Source organism: Vigna unguiculata, chromosome 6 (genome assembly GCF_037176805.1).
Source record: "Vigna unguiculata cultivar grain cowpea cultivar isolate G323 ecotype 2 chromosome 6, ASM3717680v1, whole genome shotgun sequence".
NCBI classification, from domain to species: domain Eukaryota; kingdom Viridiplantae; phylum Streptophyta; class Magnoliopsida; order Fabales; family Fabaceae; genus Vigna; species Vigna unguiculata.
The window spans coordinates 38,274,927-38,296,890 of NC_140797.1; the positions used below are offsets into that span (position 1 = coordinate 38,274,927).

At 31.7% G+C, this 21,964-nt stretch overlaps 2 protein-coding genes across 2 annotated transcripts; both read right to left on the reverse strand.

Moving 5' to 3' along the window:
* Positions 1-1,735: 1,735 nt before the first annotated feature.
* Positions 1,736-14,607, reverse strand: ACBP4 (acyl-CoA binding protein 4). Its single transcript, XM_028076172.2, has 18 exons — positions 14,231-14,607; positions 13,482-13,552; positions 13,151-13,214; positions 12,994-13,065; positions 11,842-12,036; positions 11,629-11,706; positions 11,348-11,443; positions 11,164-11,230; positions 10,493-10,554; positions 10,120-10,259; positions 9,689-9,815; positions 9,501-9,615; positions 7,688-7,776; positions 7,467-7,550; positions 7,189-7,371; positions 6,119-6,259; positions 2,446-2,505; positions 1,736-2,194 (listed from the first exon to the last, which is right to left on the reverse strand). The coding sequence occupies exons 1-18, from the start codon at positions 14,387-14,389 to the stop codon at positions 2,003-2,005; spliced, it is 1,995 nt and encodes a 664-aa protein (XP_027931973.1). The 5' UTR covers positions 14,390-14,607; the 3' UTR covers positions 1,736-2,002.
* Positions 14,608-16,884: 2,277 nt separating this feature from the next.
* On the reverse strand, positions 16,885-20,564 carry LOC114188133 (zinc finger protein GAI-ASSOCIATED FACTOR 1-like). Its single transcript, XM_028076679.2, has 3 exons — positions 20,198-20,564; positions 18,873-19,269; positions 16,885-18,051 (listed from the first exon to the last, which is right to left on the reverse strand). The coding sequence occupies exons 1-3, from the start codon at positions 20,412-20,414 to the stop codon at positions 17,160-17,162; spliced, it is 1,506 nt and encodes a 501-aa protein (XP_027932480.1). The 5' UTR covers positions 20,415-20,564; the 3' UTR covers positions 16,885-17,159.
* Positions 20,565-21,964: the final 1,400 nt, after the last annotated feature.

Here is a 21,964-nt window from a genome sequence, read left to right on the forward strand (position 1 = left end):
GAAATGAAAAATTAGATTGCTAAATAGATAATTAAAACCCTAATAATTAAGTTTTTTTTTTGTCTCTTTCTTTTAATGAGGTTTTCATTTTCAAAATTAATGATTTGAAATAGATTAAAAAAATGTAGTGTTTTTAGTTAAATCTCTTAAACATAGCTCATTATATATACAATAGTTTGATTATAAGATTAAAACATGTTTCTTCTTCTTCGAATATATATTGATTTTATTTTATTTTTTTAATTTTTAAAACAAAGAAACTAAGTCACATCTTTTGTAAGACTTACTTAACTCACATCTAAGGAATAGTTTTTAAAATGAATTTATTAATTTTTGATCACATGTTATTATAACCAAGTACTTAAAGCTAAGTTTGAGAGAGACTAATACGTAAAAATAAGTTGATAAAGTATAAATAAATTAAGCTTGATAGAGTAAAAATAAAAAAGAAACAAAGAAGACATTAAATATGTTGAATTGAAAAAAAAAGAAGAGAAAATAAATTAATCATATCAACTTTCTGTATAGGCTATGAATGATTGTTGTTTTACACAAATGTGAAAAATAAAACTCAAGCAACTTTACTTGTGTAGTTGCAAATTAAATAGAATTTATTCAACTGTTTATGGGGGAGGGAGGTGAGAGTAAAAGTGGTCTAATTATGAAAAATTAAAACCGTAATTTAAATTAGCAAAGTTAAGAATAATGTATATTACACTTTTATGTGACTATTTAATCACTAATTAACTCATAATTTTGATTATTTATATGTAAGTATATGATTAAAACTTATATATATATATATATATGAATGCAATTATAGTTACGACTAATTCTTCTTAAAATATACATTTATATAAATAGATTAATATAAAGCATTTGAAAATATAAAATTACTTACGCAATATTAGTTCTATATTTCAGTTGTGCACAAATCCTTCAAGTATCGTAATTCTGTGATTTTAGCTCTCGTTAGTCTTCTATTACATATTTATCTGGCGTTGTATATCTCACTGACACTAAACAACTTAATTATACTTTTAGTTTCTTAATCGCAATTTCTAAAAAACTAAAAGTAATTACATCAATAAGTATTAAACAATATATGATCTAAGCCACATTTTCATCAACCTGTTATTAAATAATGTCACATTAACAAAAATATGTTAAATATCTAATGAAAGGAAAACACAGATACCAAAATACAAGTACTTAAAAGGACCAAATTCTTGTAATTAACTAAAATCATGATACTTAATGGATAGAAAATTGTAACTAAAATCAATTGCTTAAATAGATGTTAATGTTTATAATTACTTTTATATAAGAATCATATGGATATGTACTATTACACTACCATGTACTTCATGACCACTATTTTCTTTTTGGATGAAAAAAATACCAACATAATTTTTTATAAAACTAAAAAGTAATACAAAATATATTAAAAATGATAACATTTAAAAATTAAGTAAAACATAATATCAATGAAAACTACAGGTTTTTCAAATGGTTTTATTTTCATTGTGAATTTTGTGAATTTGCGATTGTAATTATGATCCGTTAAACAGTATTAGAAAAATACTTTATACCGTTCTTCAATAAAACAATCACATAAAAGTTGTTTGAGTTAATTTGGAGATCATTCTTAAGATACCAAATAAACCCTAATAGAATTATAGTGCAGGATTAGGCACCCATAAAACAACCCCTCTTATTTGGTTGGATGAAAATGTTAAAATGAAAAGAATTTCTATATTTTTCATTCAATAATGTATGTCACTTTGAATACAATCATCAACAAAAATGGCGGCAAAAGTAACATCTACTATTTATACCTTCGTCCTCATCCTCAGGTGTAGAAAATCTTTTGGTCAAACAAGCTAAATCTTGTTTACATAATAACTAAAAGAAGAACTGAATCAATACACAGTAAGTATTGGAAATAAAATTGGTTGAATGAAACCAAAAGTAATGTAGCACTACTATTCAACTAAGAGATTCACGCATCATCTGCATTCTGATCAGGGGGAGCACCGGCAAGCCAACCCCACACGCCGCCACCTGAATTCTGCCTCTGTTTTGCATTTAAGGCAGCTTGCTCCGACGCAGCCTTCTGTCGCCGGAGGAGCTCCAGCTCCTTCTGTAATGTTCCAATGGTTTGGAGCTTCTGACCTAATTCAGCAACCTCCACCTACATTCTCAAATATTATTTTCATTCCAACAATAATAACAACTACACATTTGTTCATCCACAAAAAGATGATAAATACCAATTTCTTAAAGCAGACTCAAAGAAGTAATTAGACCACTATAAAAACCTATTTGTCAATAATGCACCGTGTTTGCCCAATAACTTACATTCAATCACCTACCTAAAACACAACTCAATTCTAAAACACTTGAACACCAATAGGGACAAGACTCTGAAGCATTAATGCATACCTCGAGTTTGAAACACCTTGACTGCTCAGAAGCAAGCTGACCACGAATTGACTGGAGCTCCTACATTATCAGCACATAATACAAGTTTATGGAGACTATGGAGAAAAAATAGAAAGTAAGAGATATGATGGAATCTGTGTGTTAGTGTCAATATATACAATAGTGTATTATTCTATGGTGTGGGTAATAATTACAAAGAAAATACCAAATTATGTAATCCTCAATTGTTTAATTATATCAATTAAAATACCAAACAATATCTAATAACTGCCTAGTTATTATCATTAAACATATCTAACATTTCCTTAAAAGTTGGATTATATAAGTTGTATGTACTGAGCTTGATACAAAATATAACCAATTCAAGGACTAGTCAAAATATTTGAAGACATTTACCAATTGATGTCGACAAAATCACTGATATCACGTGATAAGATCATCTCTTGGTCAGAAGAGAAAATCTACCTCAATGTCTTTATTTGTTTCATGGAATAATAGATTTTAAACTATTTGCTACATACACAAACTAATTATTACAAATGGGCATCATTTGTGTAACATCTCTCCAATTGACTCATGTTATCACTCAGTACTCAACTTTTGCACTAGATTTTGCAACATTCTCTTTCTTACTTCTTTCAAGAAATCATCTAACCATTAATAAGAATGCAATTCCCAAAAATAGATCTCCTATCAATGGAAGAACTTGTCAAATCTGCATCCTAATATTCCAGAACTTATAAAAACTTTTTTCTTAAAGTTTGTTCCTCTAATATATTCCATAACCAAATGTCATCACAATATATTTCACAACAAAAAGTCAAAAAACATTACACTGATGGAAAAGGAAATATCTGGTCAGGCAACAGCTATGATGCACATATATTATATGAATATCAGATATGACATCCGACAATTCGTCCTATCTTGAAAGATATAAGATACCATACATACGCAATTTTATATTGAAATTATATGTGTTATTATTAAATTTTAAGATGTTTGGAATTGTTGATATGTGTTTAAACACTTAATTTTGTAATTTTTATGATTTTATAAACTTTTATATATATTATAATATTTTATTTGCTATTATCAATATTTTAAAATTCAATTTATATCTTATTTAAAATTATTTTTATTTATTGTTAATACTATATAAAAATTCAGTTTAAAAGTCATTTAAAATATACATTGTCAGATCTTAAAAGAGTAAAGGTATAAGAAGACATGATTGTGTTAGCTGAAAAAGAAAAAAGAACTAATCAGAAAAAAGGTTAGACTGCACGAATTTTGAACATATTTCTACTTGGTGTGAGACACGTACTGACACTGGTACGTAACCTTTCCCAACGTATCCGTGCAGCAGTGACATAATTCAGCTTCTGAAATAGTCATTTGTACTTCTCTAGATCTGAAAGTGGCTCCTGTGATATAGTAGAAGTTTGGAACACCAGAATATCCATTGCACACTTTGGTAATTGATAATGCTACTTTTGCTTTGTGCTGCTACCTCTATCTCCAAGCAGTAACGGAACACTAAGATCTTTTGTTTAAAATGGTGACATAGGTGCCACTTTAATTAGGTGGGCCATGATGATCGTTGATTGCTATAATAACAATGTTGTCAACTTAAACATCTAAATACGTAGATACATCTTGTAGTGAAATGGAGATAGAAGGCTGGTAAGAGATGCTGAGACATGTTCAACTAGGGAACCATGGTACTGATTCTACCAAAGCATTCCTTGAGAGAACCCTTGAGTCAATTTAAGAATTTGCCCGAAGGACCGCACCCCCTCCAATAACAAATCTTGGAGGTTGTACCACATAAACATCAAAGGGATCACCATGGAAAAAGACATTATTGTCCAAGTTGGTACGGAGGTCAATGACAAATATTATGGACAAGAACAAACCTGACAAGAGACATTTTATCCACAGAAAAAAAAGTGATAAAAAATAATCAAAGTTTGGACACCAATAACATTTGTCACCAAGTGGGCACTGAGGGAGTCAATTGCCCCATCAAGGTTAATTGTGGCAACATATCTCATCAGTTTTGGGGTGATATTCCTTATGCTTGTCATCTCAATACTTGCATACCATCTTCAATGTTCAACAATAAAATACCTCTATTTTATTTTCCCATCAAGATCTTCACTCTCTACTTCCTCACATCATTAGGTACCCGTGTTTGTCACAATCATAGTCCTGATCTTGCTAAAATTGCAACTTGTTCACACAATGATTACAGTTATTCTTCTCCTTCACTCAGTTGTTACCTAGTCTCAACAAATGTTAATTTATTTTAATCTCTTTCTTTCACTGGTTTTCACCTGAGTTTGAGTGTGTTTTTGCCTCTCTTCCTATTCCTCCTTTTTTTATTTCAATCATCTCTACCCAAAAATATATACCTAATGGTCCACCTGATCCATACGAGAATCCATCTCTTTCAGCTGCATTGAGAGGTGTTATTGTCGACTCCATCCTCCTCCTCCACTTGATGTTAAGAAAACTTTTGATGCTCCAACTTATTTGTCTCCTCCCGCCCTCTTACCCAACAATACATACTAATCTTCCTATTGCTCCATCAAGTCACATTAAGCTGTCATTTTCCGTTGTGTTGTGTCCCCCTTATATTTGTCTCTCTACTTTGTCTCTGTCTATCCTCAAGATGGCAGCAAAAACTCTAATACCATGTTGGGAAGATAAACCAAGAAGCATGACTAAATCCGTTTGCAAATACACACTACAAAACGATACTCTTGAGTGGCTAATAATCACAAAATGATTTCCTTATTACAGTAAGTAAAATCCTAGAACTGTCTAATTTCTATAACTACTGATAACTATCAATGTGCAACAATTGTCTGATTACCGTAATAAATTTATCTAACCAGCACCTTTTAAGTTCAATGATATAGTTCACACCTCCTTAATAAGTAACAGCCAAAAATTTTCCCATTGAGTGGAGCTCAAGAATCTGGATCAAACAACACCACAATATTCTGTCATGAAAAAATAATGTACCTGAACCTTATCGATACAAAATATTTAAGTGTGGCTTATACAGTGATAGGCAAGACCCTCAATCAGTAGGATCTATCAAAGGAGAGCTAGGAGAAAAGCAGAAGATAGTAACCTCAGAAGTTAGTAGTAAGACAGGTTGAAACAGAATGATGACTAACTGGCTATTATTGAAGTTAATGAGAGGAAGAAACAAATAGAAGAAGATAGGATTGAGTATCATATCATATCACATCGTGGACAACTATGGGAGAGGCCTGGATCTTTCAAAAATATAAAGGAAAATCTTTATTCAATCTATTCATTACCTGATTTTTTTATACTGCTATATACTGGATCGGAGGGTGGGGAAGTAGGGTTTCCTTAATAAAGTTCAATCATTCCCTTTCTACTAACCAGTTCAATTATATACCCAACCGACTGATCCTAGAGACCAAGAGACAAAACAAAGCAGTATAGTTAAAAGCAAATATAGGGGGTGTTGTCCTGTAACTCAGCTCTAGACAGAAAAAGGGCAATAGAATAGTTTCTCCAGAATTATATCGCTAGTAATCATTAGCTACTTCAGTGCTTGATTCCTGAACTGAATCCATTCCTATAATTCCAAACAAGAAAAGAAACTTTCAAAATTAAGGTAGTTTACCTTGTAAAGGTCGGTGTTACGAGACTCAGATTCTGCCAGCTCTTGCTTTAATTGAAGAGCATGCTGCTTCTCCTTGCTGAGTGATGATTCCAACTCTTCTTTCTCAGCCTTCAGGGCTGATATAATATCACCTTTTGATTTCTGTATGACAGAAAAAAATGAAAGCAATTACTGACAAGAAAAAAATCAAATGGCAGAAATTAGAAATGATATGCTTTTGGGGGATATAAATGAGGGCCTTAGGCAAGAACTAGACAGACATGGAGGCCAAGTTTCTTAAATCATGAAATGGGAACCACAGATTGAGGAGGGCAGTCTAAACAATCCAGATTTTAAATCTAAAAATAAGCATAATTTTCAAGCCCATTAGCTACTTGAGGAGGGAAAGACCATACGTGTGAGTGTGTAATTGCATGCATTAATGCATTAGTGCTTTTTGAACTTTGAAGTTTGTTACGTGCTCCCGACTAATATTTCCTTCTTCGTTTCGTTGGCAATAAGAGAAAAATCACACACTGGCACAATAACATGAACATACTATACTGTGTTGTTACCTTGTGAAATTCAAAGTGACAAAGAAACAAAATGGATTTATAATTTAGCAGGCTAGGGTCAGACTTATATGACAAATACAAGGCAAAGGAACTAAATGGGTTGAAGGTTACTTAGGGTAGGGCAGGGAAATGATTGGTTCCAAACCTTAGGATGATGATAAAAGTCATAAAAGGAGAAATATTGTGGCTGTAAAAAGCAAACTGAAAGGCATGTCTAATTGAATTTGACCAATTATACAATCAGAAATTTGTTAAAAAAACCTTTAATAGAGTCTAGATTCTGTGCAAAGTTATAAAAAGAGAAATAAAAACAGAATAATATGACAAGTGTTTAGATCTTGGATTGTGAGACAAACAAATGCAACCAGAAAAACAGATGTCTAGTTAAACCGAATTCATAAGACAATAATTTTTATAGAGAACCACAATTTAGATTTCAAACAAAAATCAATGCAAGGACAAGAAGCTTCTTAAAACCAGAATGAAATAATGTAAACCCTTTTTAGTAATACATACAGCTGGATCAGCATTGTCCAAGACAACTTCCCAATTTTTCCCTTCATGGCCGGCTTCAAATTCAGACTCCACATCTCGGGTAGCATTTGTGGCATTTGGTACAGCTGAAACACTGTCTGGTACTGAACTTTCAATTACTTTCGATTGCAGGGTTGATTTGTGGCTTGGTTTAAGAACATACACCTAAATGCAGCAAACCAAATCAGATGAGGAAGAAAATATAAAAGCAAAGGCAGAGGAGAGCAGAAACAGAGGCAAAGTTTTGAAATAATATTTACTTCATTGTTGTATCGTCCATTGTACCCTCCAAAAGATATAAGTACATCTTCGCCATTATAGGAGCCTACAACCAAACTCAATCCCTGCAACGGGAAACATCTTAATTATAATCCAATGGCACTAGAAACATAACCTTCTTACACAGCATCAGTTAACAAGGATCAGTACTCTAGATAGATTTTGTATCACATGCAGCCTTTTTAAAAGACAGATAAAGTACCTCGCTGGCAACAGGAACTCGTCCTTGAACAGAAGTTACCACTGACCAAGCCAGTGTAGACATATTCAGTACAGCTGTTTCAGAGACCCCTGCAGAATAACATGGAATATATAAATGGTAAAAGGGATATATAGCGAAACAAGACTGCAACATAAATGTCCTGAAATCCAAAAATAATAAGTAAAATTACAACCCAGGTTACCAACTAAGCCATATGGATATATGATAACCAACCCAGAATTTGTCCCTCTTCACATTGATCCCAATAAAATGGCAATGCTTTCCTCTATAACTTTCTTTCACAATGAAACAGTGCATTAACTTTCGAATAAATTAGCACTTCTCTTATTGCATCAATGCATGATTAATCAAAGATTTGACACTCTTTACTATCCTTTCAGTGCCATAAACTCATATCTGTTTACCCTACTTCAATGTATGTTAGAAGGATCAAGACCAAAAAATGTGTCAACTAACCTCCATCTATGCAGGAAATATACAAAACCAGAGACAAACAAAAAAATAGGGGGTGAAAACTATAGCAAATTGTCACATGTAGCAATTGTCTGTATGATTTATTTACTCTTTCTCTATTTTCCTGAAAACATTTTGAAGGGGCATCCAAGAAACCACTTTTGCGGAATAGGTAGTGGGCTAGATCATTTTTCTGAAAGGCCAAAATCATTATGAAGCCACTATTTGAACACAGGCAACTTCTTTAATACCCAAATGCATTTTAAATGTAATTGATGCAATTATCCTCACTAAAAATGCATTTACACAGATAGCCATGTTTTTTATATTATTTTAACAATTTTACACTCGAGCAATATTAATTAATCTAAGATTATAAGTGAACAACACGAAACATGATAAAAACAGAGTATATTTAGCGAGACTAAAATAAAAACTATTAAAGTGATGTCACATTGAGGTAGCCATCCTTTTGACAACTAAGCAGTCGGGTAACAACACGGCTAGGCTAGCACAAACAAAATTAATATTAAAAACCCTATTTTAAAAGGACAGATAACAAGTGAGTATATTATAAGTTTTTAGGCTTAAAACATATGAACCTTATCTTCTTTTATGTAAATGGCGCCGGTCCAATAATCCTATTTCTAAAAAAGTGTTTTCTTGAACACAAGTACCGTTGCCAGTCAATATAATGCCCACTACTAACCTGAAATTAGATATAAACTGAACCATTAAAGGTAGGTTTGCTTTTATCCCATTTTAGAAGATTGGACTATGGGTGAACATACTTTTTCACAAACATTATGGGTATGCATGCAATAATTTGTATCTTTTGAAACTGAATTAAATATATTACAATTTTTTATATAGGTTTAATTATTAATTTGGTTTTTGCAATTGTACAATCTTTACAATTTAGTTTGTACACCTAAAAACTACACATTTTAGTCCTTACACTGACATTTTTTAAATATGCTTTTAGTCGATGTCATCCAGAATTGTGGAGACTAAAACGGATTAAAAAAAAGTATGTATAAAGACTAAATAAATTTAAAAGTGTATGCATAAAGGCTAACAGAAGTAGTTTCTAGGTGTAGGGACTAAACTGTACAGATTGTGCAGGTATGTGAACCAAAGGAGTAATTAAACATTTTATACATAATTGAAAGTAGAATAAACTAATTTACTTTGCAACGCTGTTAGAATACAAATCCTTCAGTTTAATTTCAACCACAAGTTCCACTTGTGCACTCGTAGAGTTCAAATAATATTATGTGGAGTGAAAAATCATTCCTCAAATGCAGAAAGTATGATTATAAATGGAAAAAAGGCATACCACTCTTATTGTCCCCACCACCAACAATGAACCAGTTCTCCCCTACTGTCACGCCAGCATGTCCAGCCCGTGGTGTTGGTATTTCACCCAGCTGTGTAGGGTGAGACCATTCCATCTGCAGAGTTCACGCAAATGATTAGATAAACAATTTTCAATCCATCATCTTGTAGAAAAAGCAATGGTCTTACAGTTTGCAAATCAAGAACATGTAAATCATTGTAGCATGTTGCATGTGAACCCCCACCAAAGATAAGTAAGTATCGCTCCACATGAACAGCAGCAGTATGATCGGACCTTGGAGAAGGCGGCACCCCACTGCAAGTTAAGACTTAGTTAGCACCGAACATAGATGTTATTTTTTTCTTTCATTTTCTTTCTCTTTATATTGCATGGGAGAATAAAACAACAATTCACAACTAACGAAATGAGTAACATAATTTACAATGTGTCATACCCAGATCATGGCATAAACAAATATGGCCCAACAGAACAATTGCTAATGACAAGTTTTCTTGTCTTACAAACGTAGAACCCTTGACATTCCCCCAACCATACAACCTTCTCATCCCCATAGAAAAGGTAAAATTAGATACAGAGGAGTGTTTCAGAAACTACTTACACAGCATCAATTTCATCCCATGTCATGGTTTCCAAGTCAAGAATATGCAGATCGTTCAAAAGAGTCCTCTTTGGATCTTGCCCACCAAAAATTACTAAGGTTCCCCCTACAAGGGTCACTGATTGGCCTCCACGTGATACCTAGAAAGTATATATGATTGAAGGGAACTAAACGGACCTTTAATGCACTTTTATTTGAAAAAATAAAAGAATAGAAAAAGAGAGGGGGGACTACTGTCCTCTGCTTAAAAATAAAAAAACCTCCATATCTCTCGTTAAAAAATACAAATGTGCACGTCACACACTTCTAATGAATAATATATAATTTCTTGGATTTTGAGGTCAATAAACATAAGATAACAACAGATACATACCGGAGCTTTCCCAAAAGTTTTTAGAGTTGACCATGTAGTGGTTTGAAGATCAAGCACTTTCACTGGCACAATATATAATAGTAATACGGATACTTAGTTTTAACCACAATATAAAAAACAACAAAAATAGGAGTTGGAGAAGAGTCACAAATGGGATAGGGATGGGGGCATAATTAACGGTCATGGACAAATCAATGAAGTAATGAAAATGTTCCTCTTAAAAAGTGAACTTTAAGTAAAAAAAAAATATAATTACTAAGCAATACATGTAGTAGCCTAAATGTTCAACATATGCACAAAAAATGTATCACGACCAGCAATTTTGATTGGTTTTTTCCTTAAAAAGTAAAATAAGAGAAAGTATCATGCTTTAGTTTACTGAATAGATTAGAGAACACAATTTGAGTAAGCATGCCTTATATATATCATTGTCACCAATGAAGTTTATTGGCCTATCCAAAAAAAAATCTAATGAAAATTCTTAATGTATCCCATTTCCTCGTGTATCTATGCATAGAATGATAACATGTTGAGATCTCATATCGACAACAATGGCTAAAGTAGAGCTTCTATAAAGGGTTGGACAGTGCTCATCTTATAAAGGTAGATTCAAGGGTTGTGTTAGATCCAACCCAAATTCAAGATAACATATTATGACATCCTTATTATACCTTGGATACTTTCAGAAGGATCTTTTGAATGCCCTGCAACAGACAGAAGCTTATTTCCCCAAGGAATCTGTAATTGAAAAAATTCCATCACCAAATCCCACAAAATTCCAGAATTAGCACTAGCAGCCAACTACAAGCAGGTTGAACACGACTTAGATTATGCAATTTTATGTTCAATACAAACCAAAGAATGGCCAGCGCAAGGGATTGAAGTTGTAGGGGACTCATCTCCAGCCTTAGTTTCAATCTTTGACCAAGTCCACCTTCTCAAATCCAAAACCTGTATTTGTTTCCATATAGATCAAGGTAACCAAAAACATAACTAAGTCAACCTGAGAGACCGATAACAAAAATCCTTTCCATTAAAACACCATATATTAATTGGTGGTTTCAGTCAACCTCACAAGATATATTGTAACACAGTCAAACTGAATAGCTTCATGGAATAGATAAATGTATGCTTACATGAAGATCATTAAGGTAACGACCATTGTGGTTTCCACCATATATGTACAATTTATCTTGCACAACTGCAGCTCCATGCTGAACATACAAACAAACTAGACTTAGGGAGGAAAAACCAATAGAGAATAGAGAATAAACTCATATGGCAGCCAAAAAACAAAAACTAGTTTAAAATGGAATTTTATTATTTTCATACTTCTCAAGAACCAGTACCTCATATCGGGCTTTTGGACTTTGTCCAGATACTGGAGGTGCAATCCATTGATCATATACTCCAACTGAACTAAAGCCTTCCAAAACAATATCTTTATCCTCTGTTCCAACTTCGCTTCCATTTTGGGTGGAAATAGTCTTTGTCTCTGGATAAGAGTTTCCATTCTCAATTACTGGTTCAACATTGGAATTATGCTGTCAAACCAGCAAGATGGAATTGGAAAGCAGGAAAAAAGGAAGAAAAAAAAAAATCACTACTTTGACTGTGGCAACAAAAGTGTATAAGAATATAGAGGAAGGTGTTCTTATTAAAATGTTATTGACAGGTTGACACCACTTAAGTTGACATGCCTCTTACATTAATCTAACTTCTTAACCTAACTATCAAATCCTAAATCTCAAATCATGGAATCCTGCATATGACTTGCAACAAAATCACTGATCCGATTAAGTTGTATAAGAATTGTGTGCACGTCTATTGGAGTGTGATAGAAACCTGAATACGCCCGATTGACCAATTGTCTTAAGGACCAAATATATCAAAAGTCTACAACCGGAGGTACAAAGTTGACGCAATGAGCCTATATATGGTTTTATGTGTTGACTGGGAAAAATAATCAGATGGGAGGAGAGACTTTGGAATGCAGAGCTGGTATGTGGGTGGAATCCATGGTGTGTGAGAGGTATGATTAAGTTATAGATAAATGGGTAATCATGGGAAGGGGCGTCATTTTAATGGGTTCTGGTTTTGAGCCGGATCCATTGCAGAGAGACTTCTCTGTAAGGAGTTGAGCACTTGGGAAAATCTCAGCTGAGATCGTTCTTCATTTATTTCCCTTATTAACAAAACCTCTCCCTATTTCTATATTTATTATTTCATATCCAACAAGGGTGAGAGGTAGTAAAAATATATTGCAATTATAAAATATCCTAAATTTTATTTGCCGAAGAGCATCTGTTCTTTTTTAATTACTTGAACCAGAATAAAAACTACATTCTGATCACTATAAAGTTATAATACATGAATATAAGCACATAACAAGTTGACAGGATAACTACTACTAGAGACGAAACTTATGAATACTATTAAAAAAACACCAGCATTAACAGGACCCGGTCTAATATATAGCTTATACCCTTAATAACACTCACATTCATTTGCACGTCTATGACAGGTTCTGAAACAGAGTTAGATGCTCTTGAATACCAACCAGGATCTTCTTCCTACGCAATAAATTACAAGAAAAAGTATCAGCTAACAGTCTACAATATACCAAGAAGAATGATTATGTACAATTATTTGCATGACCTCCAATATTTTCACAAAAAGACGCATGGCTTCAGTGGAAGACATGGTTCCAAGCTGGTTCCAACTGCATCAATAATTACTACCTTTAATAATATTCTTGACAAAATGAGATTAGGAACGCAATTGTGCATCTTGCTAGTATAATACCATTAAAAAATGACATTGATAAAAGACAGTGCGGTATTCAGGACAAAATATCTATAAAATGCAAAGACAAGTATGGTAAAACCTTAATGCTACACAAAGGCGTACATATAGAACAGAGATGTCAAGCAGACACGCAAGAGCATACAGAAAGTGAAACCAGCATATGTGTTTAAAGCAAACAAACCTGGCCCATTTGCTATGCTCCACAAGTTTCCATGTACTTGGTTCAGGGACGTTACAAGGTCCTACACTAGCCTGAAATAGCATATTTTCCAATAAATTAATAAGAAATTTGTTATTTTAATTTCAGCAACATCAGCACATTTCAGAAGAACCCTGAAGAGCTAGGTAGTAATCCCTATTAAATCACATTCCATTCCTTCACGAAACTATGACTTCTCCAGCTTAGCCAACCAAGGCATCAACCTCTAGTGTGCCAAATACCAGCAACATTGTGATCGCGCATCAACTCTAGTATTTTGTAGCCAACGATTCCATTGATTTAAATCAATCAGAAAAACAGAAAACACCCACATAGATCAACACAACGTCCAATGTTTCCTCGTCCAGTCTCCCAAACAACCAAATCATTGTCAAAACGTAACATCTAAAACATTAAATCCAATTCACACACTTCTCACATGTCATAACCAAATTACTTGTCCCCCACCCCCCTAAGATCAATCAGCATGAAAGAACATTCCCATAAGCTATAAACGAGGTAACCATTGAGTCACACAAATCCTTTCCATTTCAATCCAATTCATCAATCCCATTCAGATCTAGTGACAACACATAATCAATTAACATAGAATGACCTCACCGACAAGAAGACAAAGTAGCCAAAGCAAAAAATCAGAAGCGAAATCCGTATTGAAAGAGTGTGCAAGAGGCACAATGCAATGCAGATTGTGAAGGACGTTGAGGTGGTACCTGCTGGTATAAGCTGTAGAGAAGAAGAGAGGTAGAGTTAGCGAATTTGGAAGTGAGGGTTTTGGTTGGAGAGGTGGATCCATCAAATCCCACGTAAGAGGCCGCAGCGTAGAACCGCTCTGGGTATTGCAGACCAGAACTTGCTCTCGCCATCGCCATCGCTACTTCAGATCCACCAATTCGCTTCACTTCGAACAAAATTAACTTCTATAACATAGATTCAACCACAAAACTGCAAAAATGGCTTCAGATTGAAGATGCAGATGCAATAAGAAGGTGGCACAAGCTTATATATCAACGTTTTCTTTCTGCGGATGCACTCTTCTTCGCAGATCCACTCTGATTCTGCAACTTTCGTAAATAGCCACTTACCCCTTTGGTTTTTCTTAATTTGCATGCACCTCTTTTTAGAAGGAGGTCAACACCTTTTTTTATTATTATTATTAAATACTTTTTTTTGGCCTTAAAAACTTGTAGAAATTTTTTAAAATATTTAAATTTGATAATATTTTCAGAAATTCGTTGAAGAAAAACATACTTATCCTCTTACATTTACTTTGTCAAATGGAAGATTTTCACCCATTTTTAATGTAATAAATTAATTTACTGTAATGTATGACAGATATAGCTAGATACATTAGCTTTTATTGTTCATAAATTTGTATTAAATAATAATATTATCAAGAAATTTTATTACAATTTTATTTTTCTCCAGACAATTCAATCGATTTGGTTATTGAAAAAGTACGAAATTTGTGTTCTTCACTATTTAAGCTATGTTTGTAAAAAATAAAAAATAAAACTGTTTTAACGAGTAGGAAGTCTGCAATTATTCATTAATTACAAAACACATTTAATTAGTGATTCATTAGGTCCAAGTGAAGGGAAATAGAGCGATGCCATTTTTTAAGATTAATTTTCACTCTTTTTTAATTCTTAAAATATAATTGTAAATTTTTATGAACTAATTTCAGAATATTTAGTTAAAGGATTAAAATATCAAATTGAGAAGTAAAAGTATATTTGAGATTTTTTTTCTGTGGAGACATAATTTAATGTGAATTATAATTATGCTTGCGTCATGGTTTGGTTTTTTTTGGTGGTCAACGAATACTCACATTTATTGATAAAAAAATAAAGAAAGGTAGATAGATGAATTGTCGGTGATGCAGAAAATCAAAATTTTAAAATATAGTTTTAGATTGTTGTAGGCTTTTGTCATTGTAATTTTCAAAATTAAATGAATTTAATTCATGTAAAGTTAATACACTTTGGTTAAACAAATATTATAATTTTTTTTAAAATATTGTTACCATTCTCTATTTCTTTTTAGAAACGTTGTTTAAGGTGTTTTTAGAAAAACAAAACAAAAAATATGAAAATTTTCAAGTTTTAAAAAAATAAATATAATATGTTTCTATTCTTTCTTTTTTTCGTTTTCACATTATATGTAAACGAATTTAAAACCAGACAAAATATAAGGGCATGAATAAAAAATAATAACTGATAATGTTTTTAAGTTTAAAAATGACATTCAGATAAAAATAAAAATCTTTCAAAAATACAATTCTTAAGATTTTTTTTTAAATAATGAAAAAGTATGATTCCAACAAGTTTTTGAAACTTGTATTAAAATATCTGTAATATGCATTTATTGTTTGAAGAAAACAAAGTCTTTTTTTTTTTGTAATTAAAGGAGAGCGTGGTATAATTTTAGTAATTTTAGAGAAGGAAAAGTATTATTTTATCTATTTCTCTACTATAGCCACCTCTCTTTATTCTTCCCCAAAACACTAACAAGTAAATTTAGCCATTACAATGGTAAATAAAAAGCACTGACAAATACTTAATGTATGCTATTGTTATTTTATTTTTATGCTTTATTAAAAGCATTTAAGATATAGTATAACAATAACAATATAGATCTAATGCATAATATAAAACATAATAACTTAAATTAAATAATATAATAAGAATATCTGTTAAAACAAAAAGAATTAAAAGAAAATTATGGACACCCTAAATATTTTATGGAATATATATATATATATATATATATATATATATATATATATATATATATATATAATGAGTATATAAAGAACAATCTCACAAATCTGTTAATTTCAGTAAGTTTCAACTATAAAATATTGTCAATATCTTATTTGATGAAATAGGTAATTAATTGGTGGATTTAATTATAATTCATTATTAATATAAATAATTATACTCTAATCTCCTAAACACTGACCATTAGTCAGATGACATTTGGTATGATTATTTTGAAGTCAATAAATTCATCATATATAATCGTTTATGATTAGATAACATTACCTGTATTTTATAACTATGACTGCACTTTTAACTATACCAAAAATTAAATTAACTTATTTTTCTACCAGTGAATAATTGTTTTTCCATGATTTACTAAGTTATTTAATCAAAGTAATATTAAAAATCAATGATTAATTTGGTAAAACTATCTTTAAAAATATTATTTTTACTGTAAATTTTTTAAAATTGTCAATGTACATAACATATTCCATAATATTTATTGTATTTCAAATAACACATCATATATGATAAAACAAAGTGATAAAGATAATATATTATGAAACTCAAAAAACACAAATATATATATATATATATATATGTCCCCGCAAATTTCCAGCATATATTCTTATTGGTAAAAGATACAGAATGTGAGTGAAATTGAAAGTCTCAGTCTACACATCGAACTGTAACTTTTTTTGGACCATTATTCCATTTCAAGACACTGAACATTGAACACTGATTTAAGGGACCAAAAGGGTCCACACACTACGAAAACCTATCATAATGTGTACACAATAGGAATGAACAAAGCTGAAAAATTCCACCTAAATCAGAAACATGCAAATTATTTTATTTTTCCCTCCCCAGTAAGGTCTCAATTTTCATATGCCGCTGTTTGTTGCTGAAAATGGTTCAAACCCTGGATTCTGATTTGACTCATTTCTCCATATTCAATCTTTAGTTCAGATTGTTCACCACCAAAGAAACTTCCATCACCACCACCACCACCAACACCACCAACTCCTCCTCCTCCTATCCCCAACAAGTCCAAAGTCATCACATCCTCACTCCCTTTAGTTCCACCAACATCAATGGAACTTGACCTACCATTACTCATTGCATGCAAAACACCACCATAGCTGTTTTTGTTGTTCTGCTCTATGATCTTCGACAAGGCCTTACTTTGATCCAAAATAGCATTAAACATATCCAAACCACTCATAATTCCTCCCATGCCATTGCCACCACCGTCCATCACCGTCCCATTTGCATGGAAGTTATACTGAGACAGGTCTTGTTGAGCGCTGTGAATGTGCTGGTTCATGACCCCATACGATGGTGGTGGCATGCTAGTAGAAAAGCCCGTTTCAGTCATCATGCTGTTGCTGTTACCATTCACTGTTGCGCCCATTTGTGCAGCTTTTTGAAGCAGTGCTGTGGCAGACATGTTTGTCTGAGCATTTTCCTCAAACATGTTGATGTTTGGTGAGTTTGAGCACAGTTGAGAGGGAGAAGAGGTGGATGAAAAGCTTCTCGGCAATGCTGCCATGTTGTTGTTGAAGGGTTTTGCTGGAATTGCTGCAATGAGTTCGTGAGGAAGTGGTAATGGTTGCTTCATTGGTAGTGATGCTGCTAGGTTTGGGATCATCGGTGGTTGCAGGTTTGAACCATGCAACATACTTTGCAATTGTCCTGCTTCGTTGAATTTGCTGTTCTCATCACTGAGTGCATCGCAGAAAGCTCTGTGTGTGATGAAACTGTCTCTTCTGCAGATCATATAATTATGCAGTGAGTTATTTTTCTGCACTAATAATATCAATTGAATGAACAGAATTCACATGAAGCCACAGAGGTTATATATATATATATATATATATATATGGAAAATGATTTTTTTATTACTAAATTTTGACAACTTTCTCTTACAACCTTAAGTGATTATTTTTTAAATGGTTATTCATTCCTCTATTTTTTCATTCTTAATATTCCAAAACCATTTAGAAGATGACACATCATATCGTAAAAGAAAATTATCAAAATTTAGTAGTCAAAATATCATTGTCATATATATATATATATATATATATATATATATATATATATATATATATATATATATATATATATATATAATCTGAGTGAAAAAAAATGGAGATGATAAGATGATAAAAGAATTGAATTTTTGAGTGAATTTAAATATCATACATTAAAATGACGTATATAGATGATGAGAGAATTTTCAAAGCAAACTAAAAAAAGTCAAAATAACATTCAAATCAGACTAATTTGTCAAAAAAGGAATTTTCAATTATTTCGTCTAAAGACCTATTTTAAAAGGAACGTAGATAATTAATTAAAATAATTAAAATGTCATTATTTTTAAATTTACCATAATTCTGAAATTCCAAGTGTGATCAAAGTCGACTATGTACACTTTACCTCACCTAACCAATGCATGCAATTTGTGTGAAAATTATGAATTAATATTTATGAATCCTATAACAAATATAGAGGTATAATATAACGAGATTAATTTCTATTAAATAAATTAATTTGTGATTTAAATAATTAGATAATTAATTTGAACCTGGAAAAAATGGTGCCACAGTCACATTTGTATTCCTTGGTTCCACAAATTTTGGAATGCGCTTTCCAGTCAGAATGAACAGCGTATTTCTTTGAGCATTTTTCACATTTCCACTTCTTCTCGCCGTGCTTTCTGCTAAAGTGCTTTTTAATGCCGGTGAGATCGCCCAGCGCTCGAGCTGGGTTGTGGTGGACACAGGAGGGTTCGGGGCAAACGTAAACGCGCTTTTTCACTTCCGTGGTGGTTCTGAGTTTGAGCTTCCACGGTAGATTGTGCCCTCGACGGTGCAATTGAAGGTTCTGATCCCTCTGAAACCCTTTGTTGCATATTTCGCACACGAACCTGTTTGTGGCCACCAGGGTGTTTGGCGACAGAGCTACCACTTCGGCACTTGGGTCTGCACACGTGCGACTCACACCAAAATTATTATTGTAATTTAACTATAGTGTATAAGTAGTGTGCATGCACATGTTTCCTTTGTATAGTACTTTCAACATTAATTATTAATTTGACATGCACCGAAAGCATACCCAAAACAAAACCTTTATTTTAAATATTTCATTTTAGAACATGACAAAAAAAATAAAATAAAATAAAATAAAACATGTTGCGATTCAAAAGGAAGAAAAATCTGGTAGTGGAATGTTTGTTCACATTGGGGAGTCAAAAATTAAGCAGAAAAAAGATAGAAAGATTTAACATAACCAATGTATGAACCTTTTTGTTGAAACAGGTGTGAAACAAGAATAAAGAAAAAGTTTGAGATCAAGCCAGCAGTGAAGAAAAGTCAACAGTGAACTGCAATGATTGTGAATCCCTGCAGGCAATAATTGAGCTTCTTCTTTCCACCCCTTCATCAATCACCAATAATTCAACCTTTTTTGCTATTCATTTTTGAATTTAACACACACCCTAGTTTTTCCTTTTTCTTCCCAATTCAAACAACATGAATCAATTTAACTTAAATATATTAGTAGGATCGAATCCACAACTTTTTTTATTTCATCATTAATTATGTATTTGATTGATTTCCAAAATCAATTACAGGATAAAAGATTTACTTCTGCATTAGAGAATTATTCAGTTGGAATCAACTATCCGACACTGAACCAAACACATATTTAGTAAAATTTAATTATCATCAAAATAAGAACTAATTATCATCAAAATAAGAAGTTGACACTTAATTTGATAATCCATGAATGTAAATTCAATAAAAAGAGAGAGAGAGAGAGAGAGAGAGAGAGAACCAGTAAGCAGAGAATGTTGGTGTGCATAGAGAGAAAAAGAAAATGAATGAGAAAGAGAGAAAGAGAGAAAGAGACCTGGATTTCCTGGTAGGTTTCTTTTCTTCTTGAGAGGTGGTTGTGAAATTGTGTTTGAGTCATTGCTGTTATTTGTTGTGGTTGAAGTGTTTGAATTTGGACTATGGTTTTGGGGAAGCATCTCCAGTTGCTGCTGTTTAAGTGGTGCTGCATCTTCTGCAGTGTTCTCTGTGGAGAAGCTCCAACTATCACAGCTTGTGATGTTTGAGTTTGACATTGATTCTCTTCTCTTTGTTCCCAAAGTAGTGTTTGTTTTCAGTGTTGTTCTTGCAAAGGGAAAATGAGAGGAAAATGAAAGAAAGAAGGTGGGATTTGAGGAAGTGAAGGTATATAGACAAAACCCACGAAACTCTCCTTCTTATGATGTGGGGATTAGTACGACCCAGCCAACGTATATATTAGGATTTGCACCGCAATAAAATATTAAATCAATAATCCTAATCAAATTAAAATTAGATACTCTTTTAACACACTGTTCACATTTTTTACGCGTTTCATGATAATATTAAATTATTTAAACGTTAACTAAAAAACTAAACAGGTCTGAAATATTATATAAATTTAATAAAATTTATTTAAAATAATTAAATTCATAAAATTTTAAAATTAAAAGACATTGAATTAAAATTTCGAAGATTATTTTCTACTTTAACTTCAATTTTTACTTTAACCTGTCTTTTATATCCACACCAGAAGGTATTGTGAAATTGTACGGGATTGTCTCAACAACCGTAAATAATGTAGGAAAAAATGTTTAAATAAAATTTAACCAGAAGGTATTATATTTTGTTAAAATCTATTATATATATATATATATATATATATATATATATATATATATATATATATATGTTTAAACAAAATTTAACTAATTTGTTAATTGGAAAAATTATTAAATTTAAATTTGAACATAATCTACTATAAAAGAATTTTGAGAAATGTAATTTTGTATATAAAATAAAATAAATAAATGAACTTAATTAACATTGTTAATTAATATATAATTAGGTAATTTTCTTATATTTAAATATAGAAAAGAGAGTTTAAATTAAATAGTCATTTGTTAATTTCTAAAGCAGAGATAATGACCTTCCAAATCATTGCTTTTATATAGACCACAAATCTTCCCAACAGTGTTGGATTAAAACTGAGAAGAAAATCGGCATCCACAGTGGTGAAAGATAAAGTTTTAAACAGTCAGTGTAATAAATCAAGAGGGTATATAAGTACATCTAGTTCATAAATATACTTTATAAAATAAGTTTTCTAAGTTAAATTTAATAGTTTATGTTAAAGATTTGCCTGCATTTTTTAGCAAAGATTTGAAACTTCTACAACCAATGCAAAAAATAACCTATGTTTTTCCAAAATCTCAATTAGAAAGTTTGTTTTTATATGTATGCATCTTTCTTCTTTAACGATTTAATATATCTTGTAAAGATATCATCGTAGTGAAATTGTCAATATAATGAACAAAATAATACTATATATATATATATATATATATATATAATGATGAAAACAACTTTAAAAAAATCCAAATAAACTTAAATGTTAATTATAAGTCCGAATGGTTCAACAAAAGTTAAATTTAACTTTACTAATTGATACCGACTAATGTTTGTATCGATTATAAAATTTAAATTTACCAACGAATATATTAACAACCAAATTATCTGCCAAAAATTTAAACTTTAAAATCTATTGATGAACTTTGTTTTGTAAAAAAGTAAAATTTTGTGAATAAAATTTTATCTATAATCTTAT